This window comes from Delphinapterus leucas, chromosome 3 (assembly GCF_059928025.1).
Source record: "Delphinapterus leucas isolate spDelLeu-1000000601 "Yukka" chromosome 3, BTC_Dleu_Yukka2, whole genome shotgun sequence".
In the NCBI taxonomy this organism is placed as follows: Eukaryota; Metazoa; Chordata; class Mammalia; order Artiodactyla; family Monodontidae; genus Delphinapterus; species Delphinapterus leucas.
In genome coordinates, this window is record NC_143131.1 from 84,224,489 (window position 1) to 84,242,433 (window position 17,945).

Sequence of the window (17,945 nt, forward strand, 5' to 3'; positions counted from 1 at the left end):
CAGGGAGGGGGAAAGAAAGGAAGGGAGGAAGGGAAGAGGGAGGGAGGGAGGAATAAAATTCCCTGCAACCATGAAGCCAAGTTTCTTGCAAAGGGGATCAAAAACAGTAAATGAGCGATTTATCTAAGTATCAGAAGATAATAACTGCTATGCTGCAAAATGATGATACCTAAGGAGTAAGTGGAGAACAAGCAGCTCATGAAGGAAACAGATTAAAGAGAAGAATATAAAACAAATGGGGAACAAATCAGTAGGGAGTTTGAAGGAAAGGGTGATCAAAGAGTAAATTTTAAGTAATTCATCTCTCTGCTTAGAGTCTCTCTGTCTTCAAATCTGTTCCACAGGCTGCTGCTAGATGTCTTTGTCAAGCATGATTCCATTCATGAAAGCAATCAGGATAGTCTCTGCCCACATCTAGTTTACAATATAGATGTAGAAATAAGGTGACAGAAAAACTATCCCTGCAACTCTAGAAATAGCCTCAACACAATAATTTTTGAGTTAAAAATTTCCAATATATAATCCCCATATTATTGATAAATGATTACTAAGAACATGAAAGTTTAAGACAGTCTGAGGCAAACTACAGTAGAAACAAAGAACTATAGAATATATTCTTTATTATCAAGGGCTAATCACCTTAGCCTACACATCTTCTAAAGGTTTATTTCATAAAGTAAAGGGGAAACTATTACCAGGAAAATAGCCAGTGCTTGTGAAGTTTATTAAATTTTCTTAATATATACATATTATTTTTTTAATATACAAAATATCTTAAATTTTTAAAAATTGAATATTAAAAATATTTAAAATATATCATTTTGATTATATACAAAATATATATAATTTAAAAAATACACATAAATGTGTGTTTATGCATACATATATGTATATATGAGAAACATGTTTATCACGAATAGCTGAATTTAAACATTAATGTCTTATTTGAATCCAAACTATTATTCTATAATTATGTTTCTACAATAAGCAAAGATTTCCCTAAATCTACTGCAACTCCTTGATAGACATGCCTCTTTAAGGCGCTGTTTCAGATAAGCAATGAAATTCTAGCTATAGGTCAGATAGGGAAAAAATACTGTGTGTACTTACTACAAACCCTGCATCTTCACAACCTCTCTTTCTCCCACTTCACTAAGGAGGTATTTCTTGAGTTTCTTTTTTTTTTTTAATTAAGGGTACTTTAATTAATTAGTTTATGTATTTTTGGCTGTGTTGGGTCTTCGTTTCTGTGCAAGGGCTTTCTCTAGTTGTGGCAAACGGGGGCCACTCTTCATCGCAGTGCGCGGGCCTCTCACTGTCATGGTCTCTCTTGTTGCGGAGCACAGGCTCCAGATGCGCAGGCTCAGTAGTTGTGGCTCACGGGCCTAGTTGCTCTGTGGCATGTGGGATCTTCCCAGACCAGGGCTCGAACCCATGTGCCCCTGCATTAGCAGGCAGATTCTCAACCACTGCACCACCAGGGAAGCCCTCTTGAGCTTCTTAGTCTGTTCTTTCATTGTACTTTTTCTTATACACATGTTTCTTGCATAAGGTTATTATGACTAAGCTGTCCATGATGTGGACATTTTAATATGCAGGGCACATAGCTAAATTAAGAATCTGGGACCACAGAGAAAAATGATCTGACAGGGCTTCCCTGGTGGCGCAGTGGTTGAGAGTCCGCCTGCCGATGCAGGACACATGGGTTCGTGCCCCGGTCCAGGAAGATCCCACATGCCGCGGAGCGGCTGGGCCCGTGAGCCATGGCCGCTGGGCCTGCGCGTCCAGAGCCTGTGCTCCACAACGGGAGAGGCCACAACAGTGAGAGGCACACGTACCACTAAAAAAAAAAAGATCTGACAATTTCACACCTCCACTGTGACTTCAAGCCTTATCTCTTTATTAATAGAATCTACACACACACGCACACACATCCCGTGTGTGTGAATGTGCGTGTGTATGTGTGTATACTCACTTTCAGTTTTTTTTCACCACTGAGAATGTGTATGTAATTAAGCTCTGTCTCTATGTCCCAGACCTTGATACCTCTCGATGACCAGCCCCCACATGTACCTCAAACTAACACCACTTCACTTGCTTTCCCTTCTGATTAGGCTAAGGCCACTCATCTGGTAGTGACTCTTGCTTAAGGTAGAAAATATCAGATGGATTCACATCCACATCATCTCTGCATCAAGGTGATAGAGTAGTATTAAACTATCCAGAAGTTTCTGTACTCCTAAAAGGAACATACAAAAAAAGTGGTTTCTTGGGGTACATTTGGGTAAAGTTTATAGGTGTCAGTCAGTTTCTGCACAACTTACCTCTATCTATCTTTCGACCTTTCCAGGTATCTTTCTACTATTTCCAGACACATGACCTAAGCGCCATTCAAACTGGTACCTTCACTTTCTAGCATTTATGCTTTGGCTTAACATATTCCTTTGCCATTCCCTCTCTCCCAAATCTTTCTCTCTCAAGCTTTTTGTATACTTAGAGGATATTTTAGCCCTATTTCTCTATTATGCCATGAAGCCATTCCTAAATCTAATTAAAGAAACTGAAAAGCTCTTTTTAATTCCATAGCCTTTTATATCTCTCACCACCTAATTCATTGTTCATTCACTGTTTTGTTTCCCAATCTATCCTGCTACCCTGGAAACTCCTTTAGAGTAGGAATTTTGCCATAAAAGTCTGCCAGAGGAAGCAGTCGACGAATTGTTGAACAAATGTAATGGAGCTGGACTAAACATTGCTTTCGAACATTTTTCATTAATATAAAAGAATGACAGACATGAACAGTAGCTACAAATCATGATAATTGTTACTGGCAAACTTTTCAAAACAAACTTTTCCCTTTATTTAGGTTATCTGAATACCATATTAATACAAAATTAGAGAGTCCTTGACCTGGAGCACCATCCCCTTCAACAGTCTCAAACACATATATTCAAACAATTAAAGCAGCACCGTGGGCCATAAAACACACCGCTGGGCAATGTCCTACAGCCTGATCCTCTGTTGTGGCTTAGGATTTCAAAGCAAAACAAACAAGGCAAGGAAAGATAAAATGGTCAAACCAGTTATAGGTAGAAATATGTTTACAGGTCATAACAACAAGAAGTTATTTATTTCTCTATAATAAACATGAACTTCTAAAGTAAACACAACAGTGATTAGTATCACCTAGTTTTAGCTTCATTTTAATTTCTCTACTAGCCTATTTTCAATCCATCTAATAGGAGAATTTCACCATAGGGAGTTTTAAAATTTAAATCAATAGGAACATATAATATGAAATTCTCCCTAGGATGTTGAAATCCATTACGGACAAAAATTCTGTAATATTAATCTTTGTATCCCCGAGAATAGTACTCAGTACAGAATAGTTGTTTCTTAAATTCTTTCTGAAAAAATGTCCAACTATTAATATGATATCAATTATTGAAACTAAAAGTAAAAACTACATATTCTTACATAGGAAAAGCAGCCTTCCAATTTTTTTTAAAAAGCCAATTTCTTATCATTTTATTTAAGAAAGCAAATACTTGGAAATACACACATAGTTTATTACTCTGATATTAATATCAAAAAGCAGTGAAATATATTTACCCATTATATGATTCAGATACACCTGCAAATGGCTCATTTTCACAGTTGGCATAAACAAATACAAAAGTCAGTGTAAGTGCAGTTATAGACATGAGCAAAGCGAACTTCATTATGTTTTTACACGTCATTTTGAATTTCGAAACAAGGATACCACCTAAAATCTGACCAAGAGCAGCTCCGGGAATTAAAACAGTCCCTAATGAGAAAGAAGACACAGTGAGAAAACATACACGTATACTCAGTAATTTATACCAACAATTGGAAAACATCAAAAACAAGTAGTACTATGGTTTTAACATATGAAGCACTCATGTGATTTAGAAACAACATGAGTAAATGAGTTAACGGCTATATTAAGAGATTAATAAAATTAATGTTTTGAATATTAAGATTAATATATATTCGCTTTACCTCTGTATATAGCATTTGTATCTCTCAAATTCATACAATAGATTGTCTAATGTCAGAAAATTGGAAACGTTTATCAAAATCAGTGTAAAGTTTAAACTTCAAGGAGTGGGCTATCCAAAATTTTATGCTATTTTAATAAATATCTAATGTGGTAAAGTAAGATTATTAGATTAAGCTAGAACAAAGAAAATGTTTTACCTGCAAGGATAGCTGCAGAGCTGGAAGACAATCCAAACTGATTTTCTATAAATTTAGGTAAAAATGTAGCAAATCCAGTAGTAACTAAGGCTTCTGAGCAAGTTGATAGAACTAAACACATAAAGACAGTATTCCTCATCAAATTCTAAAGAAAAAATACAGTTCACCAAATGAATAACTATGATTATACTGCAAAATGCAGCATTAGAATGGTAGGTACCATGATGAAATAGCACATTTTAAATACACACAATATAATTATTTGTAAAATTTCAGCATTTTCTTTAGCACAAAAGTATAAATACTGATCACTAATAGTTTTATACATACGATGTTGAGAAAATTTACACATGGAGCACCTAGAAAATTGACAGATGATTAATCAGTAGGGTGAATGTGCCTTGATCATATGCAAGGGACCAGGGAAAGGAGGTAGAAGCTGGCTTGGAAAGTTCTCTTCCCCAGTCTTACTATATATCTCCATACAATAAATCTACCCCATATTCGATTTTTTAAAATTGTGTTCTGAATCCCTATGTCCAGTAAATGAAGAATTGACTGTGAGCAAAGATGAGAGTGGTCTCTAAGTATCAAACTTTTGGTATTGCTCCACAAGTATTGCTCTCAGTAGTTAAGAACCTTAGGTATAGAGTTAAGCAATTTTCAATAAGGGTCTATATTGCTGGAGTTCTCAGAACCTTATTAATCTACCAGAGGGGAGTGTAGAGATTCAGTTATTTCACAATATTTAACCATAAAGTGAAAAACCACAAAGTATAGTTCTAGAATATTCAATGCAAAAAAATTTAATAAAACTGAGCAACACACACACACAAAGGAGTCACAAAAAGGCAAGATAAGAGATTTAGAAGTCAGGGCCAGATGATCGAACATAAGAATAACAATAGTGACAAAAGGAAAAAAAGTACCTGAATGAAGAAATGCAATAATTTTTAAAAATAATGAGTAGAAAATATTTAAGTTTTCAGATTGAAAAAGATAATGGACTCCAAGCAAGGATTAATGAAAAATGATACATATTTAGGAATAAACTAGTGAATTTCCTGAAATCAAAGAGAAATGAAAAAATTTACAAATTTGCAGATAGAAATAACTAAGAATCACATTAACTTGAAACTTCTCAACTGCAACATATTTAACTAGAAAAGAGCCAAACAACATCTACAGACTACTAGAATTAAAGGAGTATGATCTGAAAGTATCCATCCAGTCAGAAATATCATTCTGACATTCAAGGATACTTAGATGGCATCCTATCTGAGAAAAACCAGCAATAAAATGCTGTATCTATAGAGATCTGAATCAGAATCAAGATCTCAAAGCATGAGAACATAAGGATAAAAAAAGCATTGGTGAGTAATGACTCTTGATACATATAAGAATTTATAAAATAAATAGTAATATATGAAATAGAACAGAACTACTATAAAAGAAAATAACAGTAATTAGAATTAAAAATTATAAACAATCTCAGCAAAACACAAGAATGTGCCTGTATGGAAGAGGAGGAAGGAGAGTTAAAAAGTAGGATGAATGGAGTAAAAACATGTTAAGGCTTTCATTTGAGGAGGGAAAAAAATAATGAAAAGTAAATAAGTTCAAATCTTAAAAAGGTAAAATTATAAATTCCCTTAAAGTACAAAACTTTTATGATGCTAAATAGAAAGAATACTTATCTGCCGAGTTCAATAAAACAGACCATAACACTTTTGTTTCTTTAACCTCAAATTCAAAACAAGTAACCACTAACCGCCACTTCTTTCACAAGGGAAAAATATTGGTTTGGCATTCTCAAAAACATTTACAATTCAATGATAATTGATCCATCCATTACACAAGGGAAATGGCATGGGATAATGGACTACATGCTAACGTGGAACCACTGAATATTGATATTGCCAATAAGACAACTCATGTTCTTCCAACCGATCTACTCTGGAATAGTTTTCATTTACTCAAAGCACAATACAATTAAATCTGAAGAGGTTTTTATAAGAGCTAGAACTATAGTAAATAAGCCAGCAAGAGTGCATTATGATAATATTTGTGTGTATGGATATACTGTTTACATATATTTGTAATATATACATATATCTACATATGTATGTGTGTATAGTTGTGTGTGTGTGTGTGTGTGTGTGTGTGTGTACAGTGTTATTTTACCTTTAGAGCAGCTGGAAAATCTTTAAAACTTTGTCCAAAATTCCCATCTGTATGTTGTAAAGAATTACTCTGATGAATCTGGGAAGCTTTTCCATCTTGAATTTCTGCTGTACCTAAAAATATAGTAAATTTACCCGTTCTATCTTCTTGCTTTCTAATGATTTTTCTCATCCTTTATGCATTAAACAAAGAATGTTTAAAGCTTTTCTCTTCTACTCTAGTTCTAACATGTTTTTTAAATGAAATAATATTTACTACCTATTATCATGTCTAATTTTTAATAATAGTACCGTGAATAAATCTGAGAAAACAGTCAATACATAGACTCATAAGTTGGATGGCCCAAGGTAGAAAGAAATCAATGAGTCCATCTACTTCTACTCTGCCTACTTTTCTTCTGCCCATTTCCAGAAGTTAATCATCTATCCCGTTACATCTATTCTGTTACATATAACAGAAACAACTAAATGCCTTCAGCCTGGAGAAAAATACTTCTATAGATACGTATATGAACCACATGATTATAAAGAAAATCTCACAGACAAAGGAATAGATATTCTTTTCTATTAATCTTTTCTTTTAGGACAGATTTTTAGTATTGAAATTTGGTGAAAATAAGTATACAAGGGCTTCCCTGGTGGCGCAGTGGTTGAGAGTCTGCCTGCCGATGCAGAGGACACGGGTTCGTGCCCCAGTCCGGGAAGATCCCACATGCCGCAGAGCGGCTGGGCCCGTGAGCCATGGCCACTGAGCCTGCGCGTCTGGAGCCTATGCTCCACAACGGGAGAGGCCACAACAGTGAGAGGCCCACATACCGCAAAAAAAAAAAAAAAAAAGTATACAAAAGCATGACTTTGGTGACAATTGAAAAAAAAGTACTTGTACTATCATTAACAAATAATTAACATCAATAATTTAAAGCCGATTGGCTCTTGAAGTTACTAACTGAATACAAACTAATAGTTTAAAAGATATTATATCTCACATAAACATAAAGCAAGATTCCAGATAACACATAAGATATAAATTTAATAAAGAGGTGAATATGTACAGTTTTATTGGGTATTAAATGAAAATAAAGAAAAACCATGAATATTAAGATTGTTACCCAATATTTCCTAAAATAAAGACAGATATTCAAAAGTTTGCATAGGCAGACAACTGAGATTCTATTAAAAAAAATAGTGAATTTTCTAGGGTTCTTAGTAATAATGTAGAAAGCAACACTTGGCCTAGAATTGGAATAAAACTCCCTGGTTTTAAAGAAAATATTTTTACCTGGTAAGTGTTTTGGAAAGCAAGCAAAAGGTATTATCAAAGACCAGGCAAAGAGCCAAGACATAAGAAATCCAATCCACCATGCCCCCAGCCATCGTGGATCATCCTCAGTGATATCAATGCTATATGACAGAAAAACAGGAGGTAAAAGTCAACTCTATCTTGTTAATTAAAACTCAGTCATGATAATTATATAATTTATCATTCAAATGCATATATAGAGAAATATTATTATATTATCCAAAATTTCTAGTGGAGCCATTTTGAAGAATCACAATGGATAGCAGGCATAAATGAGAGCTCTAAGAATAATGATTTACAAAGTATTCCACATGGCAAATACAACAGAAGTTTTAAATATTTAATAGTAAATATATGTATGTTGACTATTTGAAAGCATGCATGGAATTTCTGAACATTCTTTATCTAACTTTGGCTACATTTTTCTTCTCTGAATATTATAATATATAGTATATATATAGAATACTAAATACATCTCACAGCGAATCACTGATTTTTGTTAAACGCCCATACACTATGCCCCAATTGTGGCATTCATTTGAATGTAAAATTCTTCTTAAAGTGATAATATATTAACAGTTTGTTATAATGGTTGTCATATTTTTATATCAACAGGCTCTTCCTCAAAACACATCATTTCTACAACTCATTTCACTCCACTGAAATTAAAACCCAGCTTTCTGCTCAAGAGCTTCCTCTGTACACCTTTTTATACAGTCTGGAAAAGATTAACCTAGGGCTACAAACATCAGTATCTTTGTATTGTACCACCTTCTGAAATTTTTTATTAACCTATAGTCTCTAAAAGATTAACCTAGGGCTTCCCTGGTGGCGCAGCAGTTGAGAGTCTGCCTGCCGATGCAGGGGACACGGGTTCGTGCCCCGGTCCAGGAAGATCCCACATGCCGCAGAGCAGCTGGGCCCCTGAGCCATGGCCGCTGGGCCTGGGCGCCCGGAGCCTGTGCTCTGCAACGGGAGAGGCCACAACAGTGAGAGGCCCACGTACCGAAAAAAAAAAAAACAAAAAAACAAAAAAACAGATTAACCTAGTCTCTAAAAGATTAACCTGGGACTAACAAATCACATACTGTGACCACATTTTCTTATTCATTGCTCACAGTCATGCAAAGGACTGTGAAGTTACAGTAAAATGAGAAAATATGGCCTCAGCAAAGGCCACTAACTTCTCTATTCAGGAAAAGGAGATGGTAACTCAGTGGGTAAGAAGGGGATTTTGGAGTCAAAAAGATCTACTTCATTTCATGCCTTGGCCACTTACCAAGTTCTGTGTATCAACTACCTTATAAGATTATTAAGAGGATTAAATAAAATGGCATGTAAAATTACATTACACACAAAACCTATGTTGTCTAGAACACAGTACGGGATAAATAAACATTACCTATTATTATCCTCCAGTGTTACAGTTGTTAAAGCTGAACAGTTGTGATCTCTATATTATCAGAGCTACTATAGCACTTAGTCTGAGAATCATAAACTCTCGAGACTCTTCAGGCTATCTACCTACAGTTAAATCTATTGAAAGCACAACTAATTTTAATTAAACTATTATTTTTGAACAATGCACAAGGTACTGGTTATGTATTTTGAAAATTTTCACCATCTAACTATTAAGCATCCTTATTTGTAAATAAATACTCTATACCAAGAGATGGTGTGGCATTAATTCGTGAAGCAATGCAGCCAAAATAGTACATAAAAATTGTGTGTATTCAGTTTTGTTTCCCGAAAAATCCCTCATGATATTCTGAAGAAATATTATAAAAATATTCCGTCTATGGTACTAACATGATTCAAATAATATAAATCTAAATAAAAGAAAAATAGATATTGCCTTGCCTTTGTCCCAAATCAGCATCAATGTACATGGTTAGCAACTGTCCTCCCAACACATAGCCAACAGCAGGGCCTAAAATTGACATGGAATAGCCAATTCCTAGAAAAAGAACAAAGACAATGAAAAAGGTCATCTGTGGAACTTTGCTTTGAATGTCTGACAAATGAAGAAAGAGAAATATTTTACTATAGAAAAACAAAATGATTAGAACTATATGAAAATTACACATATTTGTCAAGGAGCTTAAAATACATAATTCAATGTCAAATTTTTTAGACTACAATAGTGATGGCAACAAATAACAATAATTATAAATTTATGAAAGTTATATCATGTTAACTCACAGCAGGGGTAGTTCATCTACTATTACCCTTTGTGAACAGTGATAGTAATTACGGGCTACAATTCTTACTGAAGAAAACAAAGTGAAATGAGAAGGCTTTTATATTCTATACACATTCCAAAAGCATTCTATGGCAGCTGATTTAAAACCTGGATCTGGTTCATTAGTCTGTTTCTTAAAAGTAAACCATTAAACTCCTCTTAGTGAATCTCCCATTTTAACTTGCAACAGAATTAAACTGACCTTATTTCTCTGATATTTAAAACTTTGCCATATATAACTTTTTACTTTTTGTTAAAAAATTATGCATACATCAGTATCTTCATATACTACCACCTTCTGAATTTTTTTATTAATTACTGAGATTCTCGTTCTCATACACAAAAGAAAAGGAATATACCATACACAAAGTGAAGCATACATCAATGGTAAAAATGACTTATGTACTAGATCAAGGCTCCAAAGTAGAGGTCATTCAAGATGATCTGAAAACATATAAGAACTTTTATTTATCTATCAACTACCCTAATTTATATTATAACTATATATATATATATATATTATTTTTTTTTTTTTTTTGTGGTACATGGGCCTCTCACTGTTGTGGCCTCTCCCGTTGCGGAGCACAGGCTCCAGACGCGCAGGCTCAGCAGCCATGGCTCACAGGCCCAGCCGCTCCGCGGCATGTGGGATCCTCCCGGACCGGGGCACGAATCCGTGTCCCCTGCATTGGCAGGCGGACTCTCAACCACTGCGCCACCAGGGAAGCCCATAACTGTATTTTTGAATGTAAAAAATGTATTGGTAGAAAATTTTAAGTATATAATTTATAAATAAGTATATATATATATATATATATATATATATGACTCATGCTCAAAAAATTTTATAGCTAAAAGTACATGATTAAAAATGCTGGAAATCTGGAAATCAATGATTCCCAAATTATCTTTGGTGATAGATCCTTTTATAAATTATTTCCAAAAGGGTTTAGACTGATACATTTGTAAGAATACCTTATAAGTTTTGTGGAAGTATAAAATTGCTATAGGGCTTCCCTGGTGGCACAGTGGTTAAGAATCTGCCTGCCAGTGCAGGGGACACGTGTTCAGGCCCTGGGCCGGGAAGATCCCACATGCTGTGGAGCAACTGGGCCTGTGCGCCACAACTTCTGAGCTTGCACTCTAGAGCCTGCGGGCCACAACTACTGAAGCCCGTGCGCCTAGAGCCCATGCTCTGCAACAAGGGAGGCCACCACAATGAGAAGCCTGTGCACCACAATGAGGAGTGGCCCCCACTTGCCGCAACTAGAGAAAGCCCACGAGCAGCAACGAAGACCCAACACAGCCTAAATAAATAAATAGATAGATCTATTTTAAAAAATTGCTATAAAAGTTTCTAAAAGTTTATTTTCATTTTTTGACTTTCTTCATGTTAGCATGGATCTATGTAATTCACACTGAATAGCACTATCTATATCACCTGCTTTCTCAGTCCTCAGCAATTACTCCTTGGTTAACAATAAAGAATGCTTTGCATATGTTCACAAATATGTTCATAAAAGAAATATATCAAGAAAGCAAAGAATTTAAAGTTTTCAATTGATGAAAGGTGAATTTGCTATGACCCCAAAATTAAAAATTCTGGTAATGGTGGATGGACTATGGTAGACTAGCATTTCCAACCAAATTGCCCACTAAGAAAAACTTTTAAAAACTGTAAAACTTATTTTTAGATATAAGGCAGATAAAAATAGTGAAGGACCACTGTGTTAAGATTCTTAAGAAGAGAGAGATTTAACAAAAATTGGGACTGATTTTTTTTCCTGGGTATGTTGGCTAATTCTATAAGAGGCACTGGGAGGGTAAACTGTCTTTTGCTAGTCTCTAGGAAGTAGGGAAACAAAAGTTGCAGTTTAGGGAGTAGAGCTTATAAACTTTCCCTGTCCTACATTTTAAGTTGGCTCCTACGAGGCTATACTCTAAAAGCAAGGATGAGTTAGAAGTAGACTGGCTCACAGAGTAAGTGCAGTTTAGCACTTACTCAGTCCCTGAAATTAGATAAAGGGCATCCCAGACTGTAGTGTTCCCATGTACGACAGAGGTGGGAAAGTTATTAAAAGACACACAGAGTGATTCTGAAAAAAAATTCTAGAACTATAAAATGCATTTGTCACAATAAAAATGAAATGGATCCACAGCAGATTACTTAGAACTGAACTGAGTATTACTAAACTGGAAAATATATTATTAAATCAGTAAATATTTATCAACAAGCACAGAAAAAATACAGGATAGAAAATACAGAAAAGACAGTAAAGGAGAAAGAATACATTAAAAAAAAACAAAACCCACAAAGGCCTACCATACATGTAATTGGAGTAACTGGAGTCCCAGGAGAGGAGACAATAGGGCAGAAGTTATATTAATAATCATAGGAAATATTCCAAAACCAATGAAAAGTATCAAGCAATACATTCATGAAGTCATATAAGTTCAAAACAGATGAAATAAATGTAATCTTTCACCTATACACTCATAGTAAATAAAACAAATGAAAATCAAATACCAGAAAAGAATCTTAAAAATGGTAAACATACATAAGAAACAGTGGAAGTGAATACAGTAGAATAGCACTTTTAAAGTACTGAAAGAAAATTAATGGCCAACTAATTATCTATTCCCAGTAAAAACTAGATGAAAAACTAAGAGAATTCATCACAAGCAGACTGTTCCAATAAATTAACTCAACACTGTTCTTCATGTTAAAGGAAAATGATCCCGGACTGAAACTCAGAGTAGCAAAGGAAAGAAGAGCAATAAAAAAAGGTAAACATGTGTATAAAAGTGGATCAATATTTTTAAATAAAACAATAATACTTATTTCAGGAATTTAAATATAGAAGGGATTACAGTACACAGAAATAATTGAATAAATGTTGGGAAAGGAATAAATTTAAAGGGTTTTAAGACCTATGTGATGATTAGGAATGTGGTAAAAGTATCAATTAACATTAGAATTTCATAAAATCAAGTTTGCATATAAGGTAATTAGCAGATGAACAGTAAAAGAGCATATACCTAGGAAGTTAATGGAAGGGAGAAATGAAATAATAAATATTAAATTATCAAAAAGAAAGAAAAAAGGGCAAGAAATAAGAGTGCAGAGCAGATAGGAAGCACATATTAAGATGAAAGATTTAAACACAAAATAACATTAAACGAATTTAAAAGTTCAATTAAAGGACAAAAATTGTAAACCCCAAAAAAGCATTTAAAGAGGAAAAGGTTGTGAGGCTAGAGATGCTGTGTAACCACTTTTTTCCTTCATTCTAATAGGTAGCAAATTTTGACTGTTTTCATTTTGCCCATGTTTGCCTTGTTACATAAAATTGTTTCACATAGAGGAAGGCATGCTACCAGTAATATATACTATTTTAAAAGAAATAAAGAAGGGAGGAAGATTTTGGAAATGGGGAAATGTATACAAATATAAAAAGCATACGAAAGGATTTCAATCAACAAAACCTAATTACCCAATGAAAAGTATCAGTTAACTGAAATTGAAAAAAAACTAAAATGAGTTTCCCAGTTTTGTTACTTTTTGTTTTTTTCCTTTACTCTCAAAAATTACCATTTAATGAATTCCTACAGTAGAAGAAAAAGATAAGGTAGCAGGCCTTGTGGCTGCTATCTTTAGAAAGACCTGCTTGCAAGTTTGGCTTTTGTCTGGCACCTGGGATCTTAAATGTCCAGAGGGATGCCACAGTTCCCTAACTAATAAAGGTGGCTCACTGTGCTCAAACTGTTCGTATAAACAATGTGGTTTTGTTGAACACTTGTATTCCTTCTGAGAGTCTAGAAATTTTCTATGTGCAAGGCAGAGGGTTCCTACATGATCAACTACCAATAAAATCCTTGGGCGTTGAATCTCTAATGAACTTAGCTGGTAGAAAACATTTCATACATGTTGTCACAACTCCTGGCTGGGGGAATTAATTTCAATCCGTAGGGGGCTCCATGAGGAGGGAGTGGACTCTTGTAAGCTTGCAGCTGGTTGTCTCTACTTCACCTCATGTACCTTTTCCCTCTGCTGATTTTGCTTTGTATCTTTCTGCTGTGATAAATCATAGCCCTGAGAACTGTCAAGTCCTAGAGAATTTCAAATCTGGGATGGTCTCGTGGGCCTTCACCCCACCTTCCCATGCTTAAATAATTTTTGAATAACTTCGTATTTTGTGTGTTACTAAAATATAAAGATTGAAGTTGTTTTATGAGAAGTACTGATTAGAAGCGGACCTCAGAAAGAAAATCTGTGAACTGGAAGAGTGAAAAGCATCACTAGTAGCTAATTGAAATAAAAGCACTGTTAAATTAGTAAATGGAGAAGTTGTACAGATCAGCCAGAACGTGTAATGAGAGCATCAGATCTTGTGGAGAGACCAAAGCAAAGCAAGCAGAGAAAACAGGTAGAAGTGTAGTGGTTTCCATATTAAAGATGAGCCTAAGAGATTAGTACCCTCTATCAGGGCTGCACTGAACACACTTGGCTTCCAGTGACTACGGCAATAGGTCTTTGTTATAGACTAAGAGTTTGTGTCACCCCAAAATTCATATGTTGAAACCTAATTCCCAATGCAATTGTATTTGGAGGTGGGGCCTTTGGGAAGTGATTAGGTCATAAAAGTGGAGCCCTCAAAAAGGGACTAGTGTGCCCTTAAAAGAAGGCCCCAGAGAGCTCCCTTGTCCCTTCTGCCATGGCTAAAAGTCAGCTATGAACCAAGAAATGGGCCCTTACCATATACTAAATCTATGGGCACCCTGATCTTGTATTTCTCAGCCTCCAGGATTGTGACAAATAAATTTCTCTTGCTTGGAAGCCAAATAGTCTATGGTATTCTGTTATAGTAGTCCAAATGGACTAAGTCCCCTACATTAGAATAATAGACTGATAAAGTGAAAATTCATGTGCAAATAAATTACACATTAATTTGGATGTAGGGCCATGCATGGTCTAGTTAACTCTACCTTCCAGGAACTTCAGGGATGGAATTTAAGAGAAACTTGTACTGCTAAGTATTAGTTCACAAAGGAAGAAAATTGAGTCATACATAAAAAGCATTAATCTGAAATAGAGAACTCCACAGCAGTTTCTGAGTACCATTGTGTGGTTTCTTTTGTTGACTCTAGTCAAGTCCACGTAGGATGAAGTAAGTCAGTAGAACAGCAGAGCTCTATCCCCACACCTGTGTAAATTAGCCTGGGGTACATTCCAGCAATCTAGACAGCCTACTGCTTGGATGGCACTTGCAGGAAGGCTGGCATGCCCCCCACAGGAAACAGAGCAGGATGTCAATAAAAATCATAACCGCATTCAAATAAAGGACATGATACATCAGCATATAATTAAACAAAAAAAGTAATATTGCATTTACCAAATGTACATAACTATGAAATCATAACTTCTTAATAAGTGTATGTTATGCTTTACTTATAAATTAAACAAGCAATAAGATAAAATGACACCGAGACATTAACATTACAGAGCAAACTTACCTATATAGAGAGAAGATTTGTGGGTGGGCACAGAATCATCAATAAAGGCTGTTCCTAGGGTATAAAGAGGAGTTCCTCCTGTTCCCAGCAATAGTTGTCCCAAAATAAAGACATACAAGTAGTAGAAAAGTGAAGAACTTGAAGCAGTACAGGTGGTTTTATTCTTTGCTGTTAAGCATGTATCTTTAGGGGAAAAAAAATTGTGAATTTATCAAAATTTTAGCTAATAATTTAAATATCTTACAAATTATACTTGCCTAACATAACCTTCCTTATTTCTTCCAATCACTTCACTTTGATTATACATAAAATATTTAAAAATACATACATTATTAAAAAAATTTATGAAACATTACATCAAAATTTAGAAAACACAGAACAAAACTGAGAAACATTACTTAAGAACCAAAATTAACAAATTGTGTAAACACAAGTGAATTAAGTGGTGCCAGGGAAGGACAGTTTTCAAATTGAAGGGAAAAAACCCACTACACTTGATTTTTTTACAAGTCATAAATACAATATGACAACCGTATTGATTTTTTCTTTAAAAAGATTTTTTTTTTGTTACCACCATATTGATTTTATCAATCAGCATCTTAAACACATTTGAAAAGTGTACTTAGACTATAGGATATTTTGGCCAAAACAGTAATTCTCAATATTCACTACATGAGACTCCCATGGTGGCACAGTGGTTAAGAATCTGCCTGCCAATTCAGGGGACACAGGTTCGAGCCCTGATCTGGGAAGATCCCACATGCCGCTGAGCAGCAAAGCCCGTGCGCCACAACTACTGAGCCTGCACTCTAGAGCCCGTGAGCCACAATTACTGAGCCCACGTGCCATAACTACTGAAGCCCGTGAGCCTAGAGCCCATGATCTGCAACAAGAGAAGCCACTGCAATGAGAAGCCTGTGCACCGCAACCAAGAATAGCCAACGCTCGCTGCAACTAGAGAAAGCCTGCGCACAGCAACGAAGACCCAACGCAGACAAAAATTAATTAATTTTTAAAAATATTCACTACAAAGCAGTAATATTTAGAAGTTATGTCTACTTCATTTTTACAGGTCAAACTATTTTATTACATTTATATTTTGAAGCAATCTTTGGGTCCATAGGATGTTTTTTTGAATATTTTAAAAGGAAAAATTGTTATCTATTTTTTTCTTTTTTTCCTTTTATTGAAGTAGATTTACAATGTTGTGTTAGTTTCTGGTGTTTAGCAAAGTGACTCAGTTATACACACATATATATATATTCTTTTTCATATTCTTTTCCATTATGGTTTATTACAGGATATTGAATGTATTTAGCTCCCTGTGCTATACAGTAGGACCTTTTTGTTTATCTATTTTTATATAGATTGTATCTGCTAATCCCAAACTCTTAATTTATCCCTCCCGCACCCGCTTTCCCTAAGGGGGGTAACCCTAAGTTTGTTTTCTATGTCTGTGAGTCTGTTGCTGTTTTATAAATAAGTTCATTTGTATTGTATTTTAGATTCCACATATAAATGATATCATACGGTACTCATCTTTCTCTCTCTGGCTTACTGCACTTACTATGGTAATCTCTAGGTCCATCCATGTTACTGCAAATGGCATTATTTCATTATTTTTTATGGCTGAGTAGTATTCCATTTTATGTATTGAGTCTTCTTTTTCCATTCATCCATCAATGTACATTTATGTTGCTTCCACATCTTGGCTATTGTAAATGGTGCTGCTATTAACATTGGGGTACATGTATCTTTTCAAATTAGTTTTCTCTGAATATATGCCCATGAATGGAACCACTAGATCATGTGGTAACTCTGTTTTTAGTTTTTTAAGGAAACTTCATACTGTTTCCACAGTGGCTGCATCAATTTACATTCCCACCAACAGTGTAAGAGGGTTCCCTTTTCACCACACCCTCTCCAGCACTTGATATTTGTAGATTTTTTAATGATGGCCATTTTAACCAGTGTGAGGTGATACCTCATTGTAGTTTTGATGTGCATTTCTCTAATAATTAGTGATATTGAGCATCTTTTCATAAACCTATTGGCCATGTGTGTGTCTTCTTTGGAGAAATGTGTATTTAGGTCTTCTGCCCATTTTCTGATTGGGTTGTTTTTTTTGTTATTGAGTTGTATGAGCTGTTCATATATTTTGGAAATTAAGCCCTTGTTGGTCACATCATTTGCAAATATTTTCTCCCAGTCTGTAGGTTGTCTTTTTGTCTTGTTTACAGTTTCCTTTGCTGTGCAAAAGCTTATACGTTTGATTAGGTCCCATTTGTTTATTTCTGCTTTTATTTCTCTTGCCTTGGGAGACTGACCTAAGAAAACATTGTTACAATTTATGTTAGGGAATGTTTTGTCTATGTTCTCTTCTAGGAGTTTTATGGTGTCATGTCTCGTACTTAAGTCTTTAAGCCATTCTGAGTTTATTTTTGTGTATGGTGTGAGGGAGTGTTCTAACTTCATTTATTTATAT

At 34.9% G+C, this 17,945-nt stretch overlaps 1 protein-coding gene across 2 annotated transcripts in view; it reads right to left on the reverse strand.

Moving 5' to 3' along the window:
* The window catches only part of SLCO4C1 (solute carrier organic anion transporter family member 4C1), a 66,481-nt gene that overhangs the window by 14,436 nt on the left and 34,100 nt on the right, over positions 1–17,945 (reverse strand). For both annotated transcript variants that reach the window (XR_002647157.3, XM_022592133.3), the window contains exons 3-8: positions 15,461–15,643; positions 9,565–9,661; positions 7,684–7,805; positions 6,406–6,518; positions 4,222–4,366; positions 3,613–3,808 (exon numbers count right to left, since the gene is read on the reverse strand). Coding sequence is in view for 1 of the 2 variants with exons in the window: in XM_022592133.3 (XP_022447841.1) it covers positions 3,613–3,808; positions 4,222–4,366; positions 6,406–6,518; positions 7,684–7,805; positions 9,565–9,661; positions 15,461–15,643 (856 nt within the window). In the remaining variant the exon portion in view is untranslated. The remainder of the gene's footprint in view (positions 1–3,612; positions 3,809–4,221; positions 4,367–6,405; positions 6,519–7,683; positions 7,806–9,564; positions 9,662–15,460; positions 15,644–17,945) is intronic.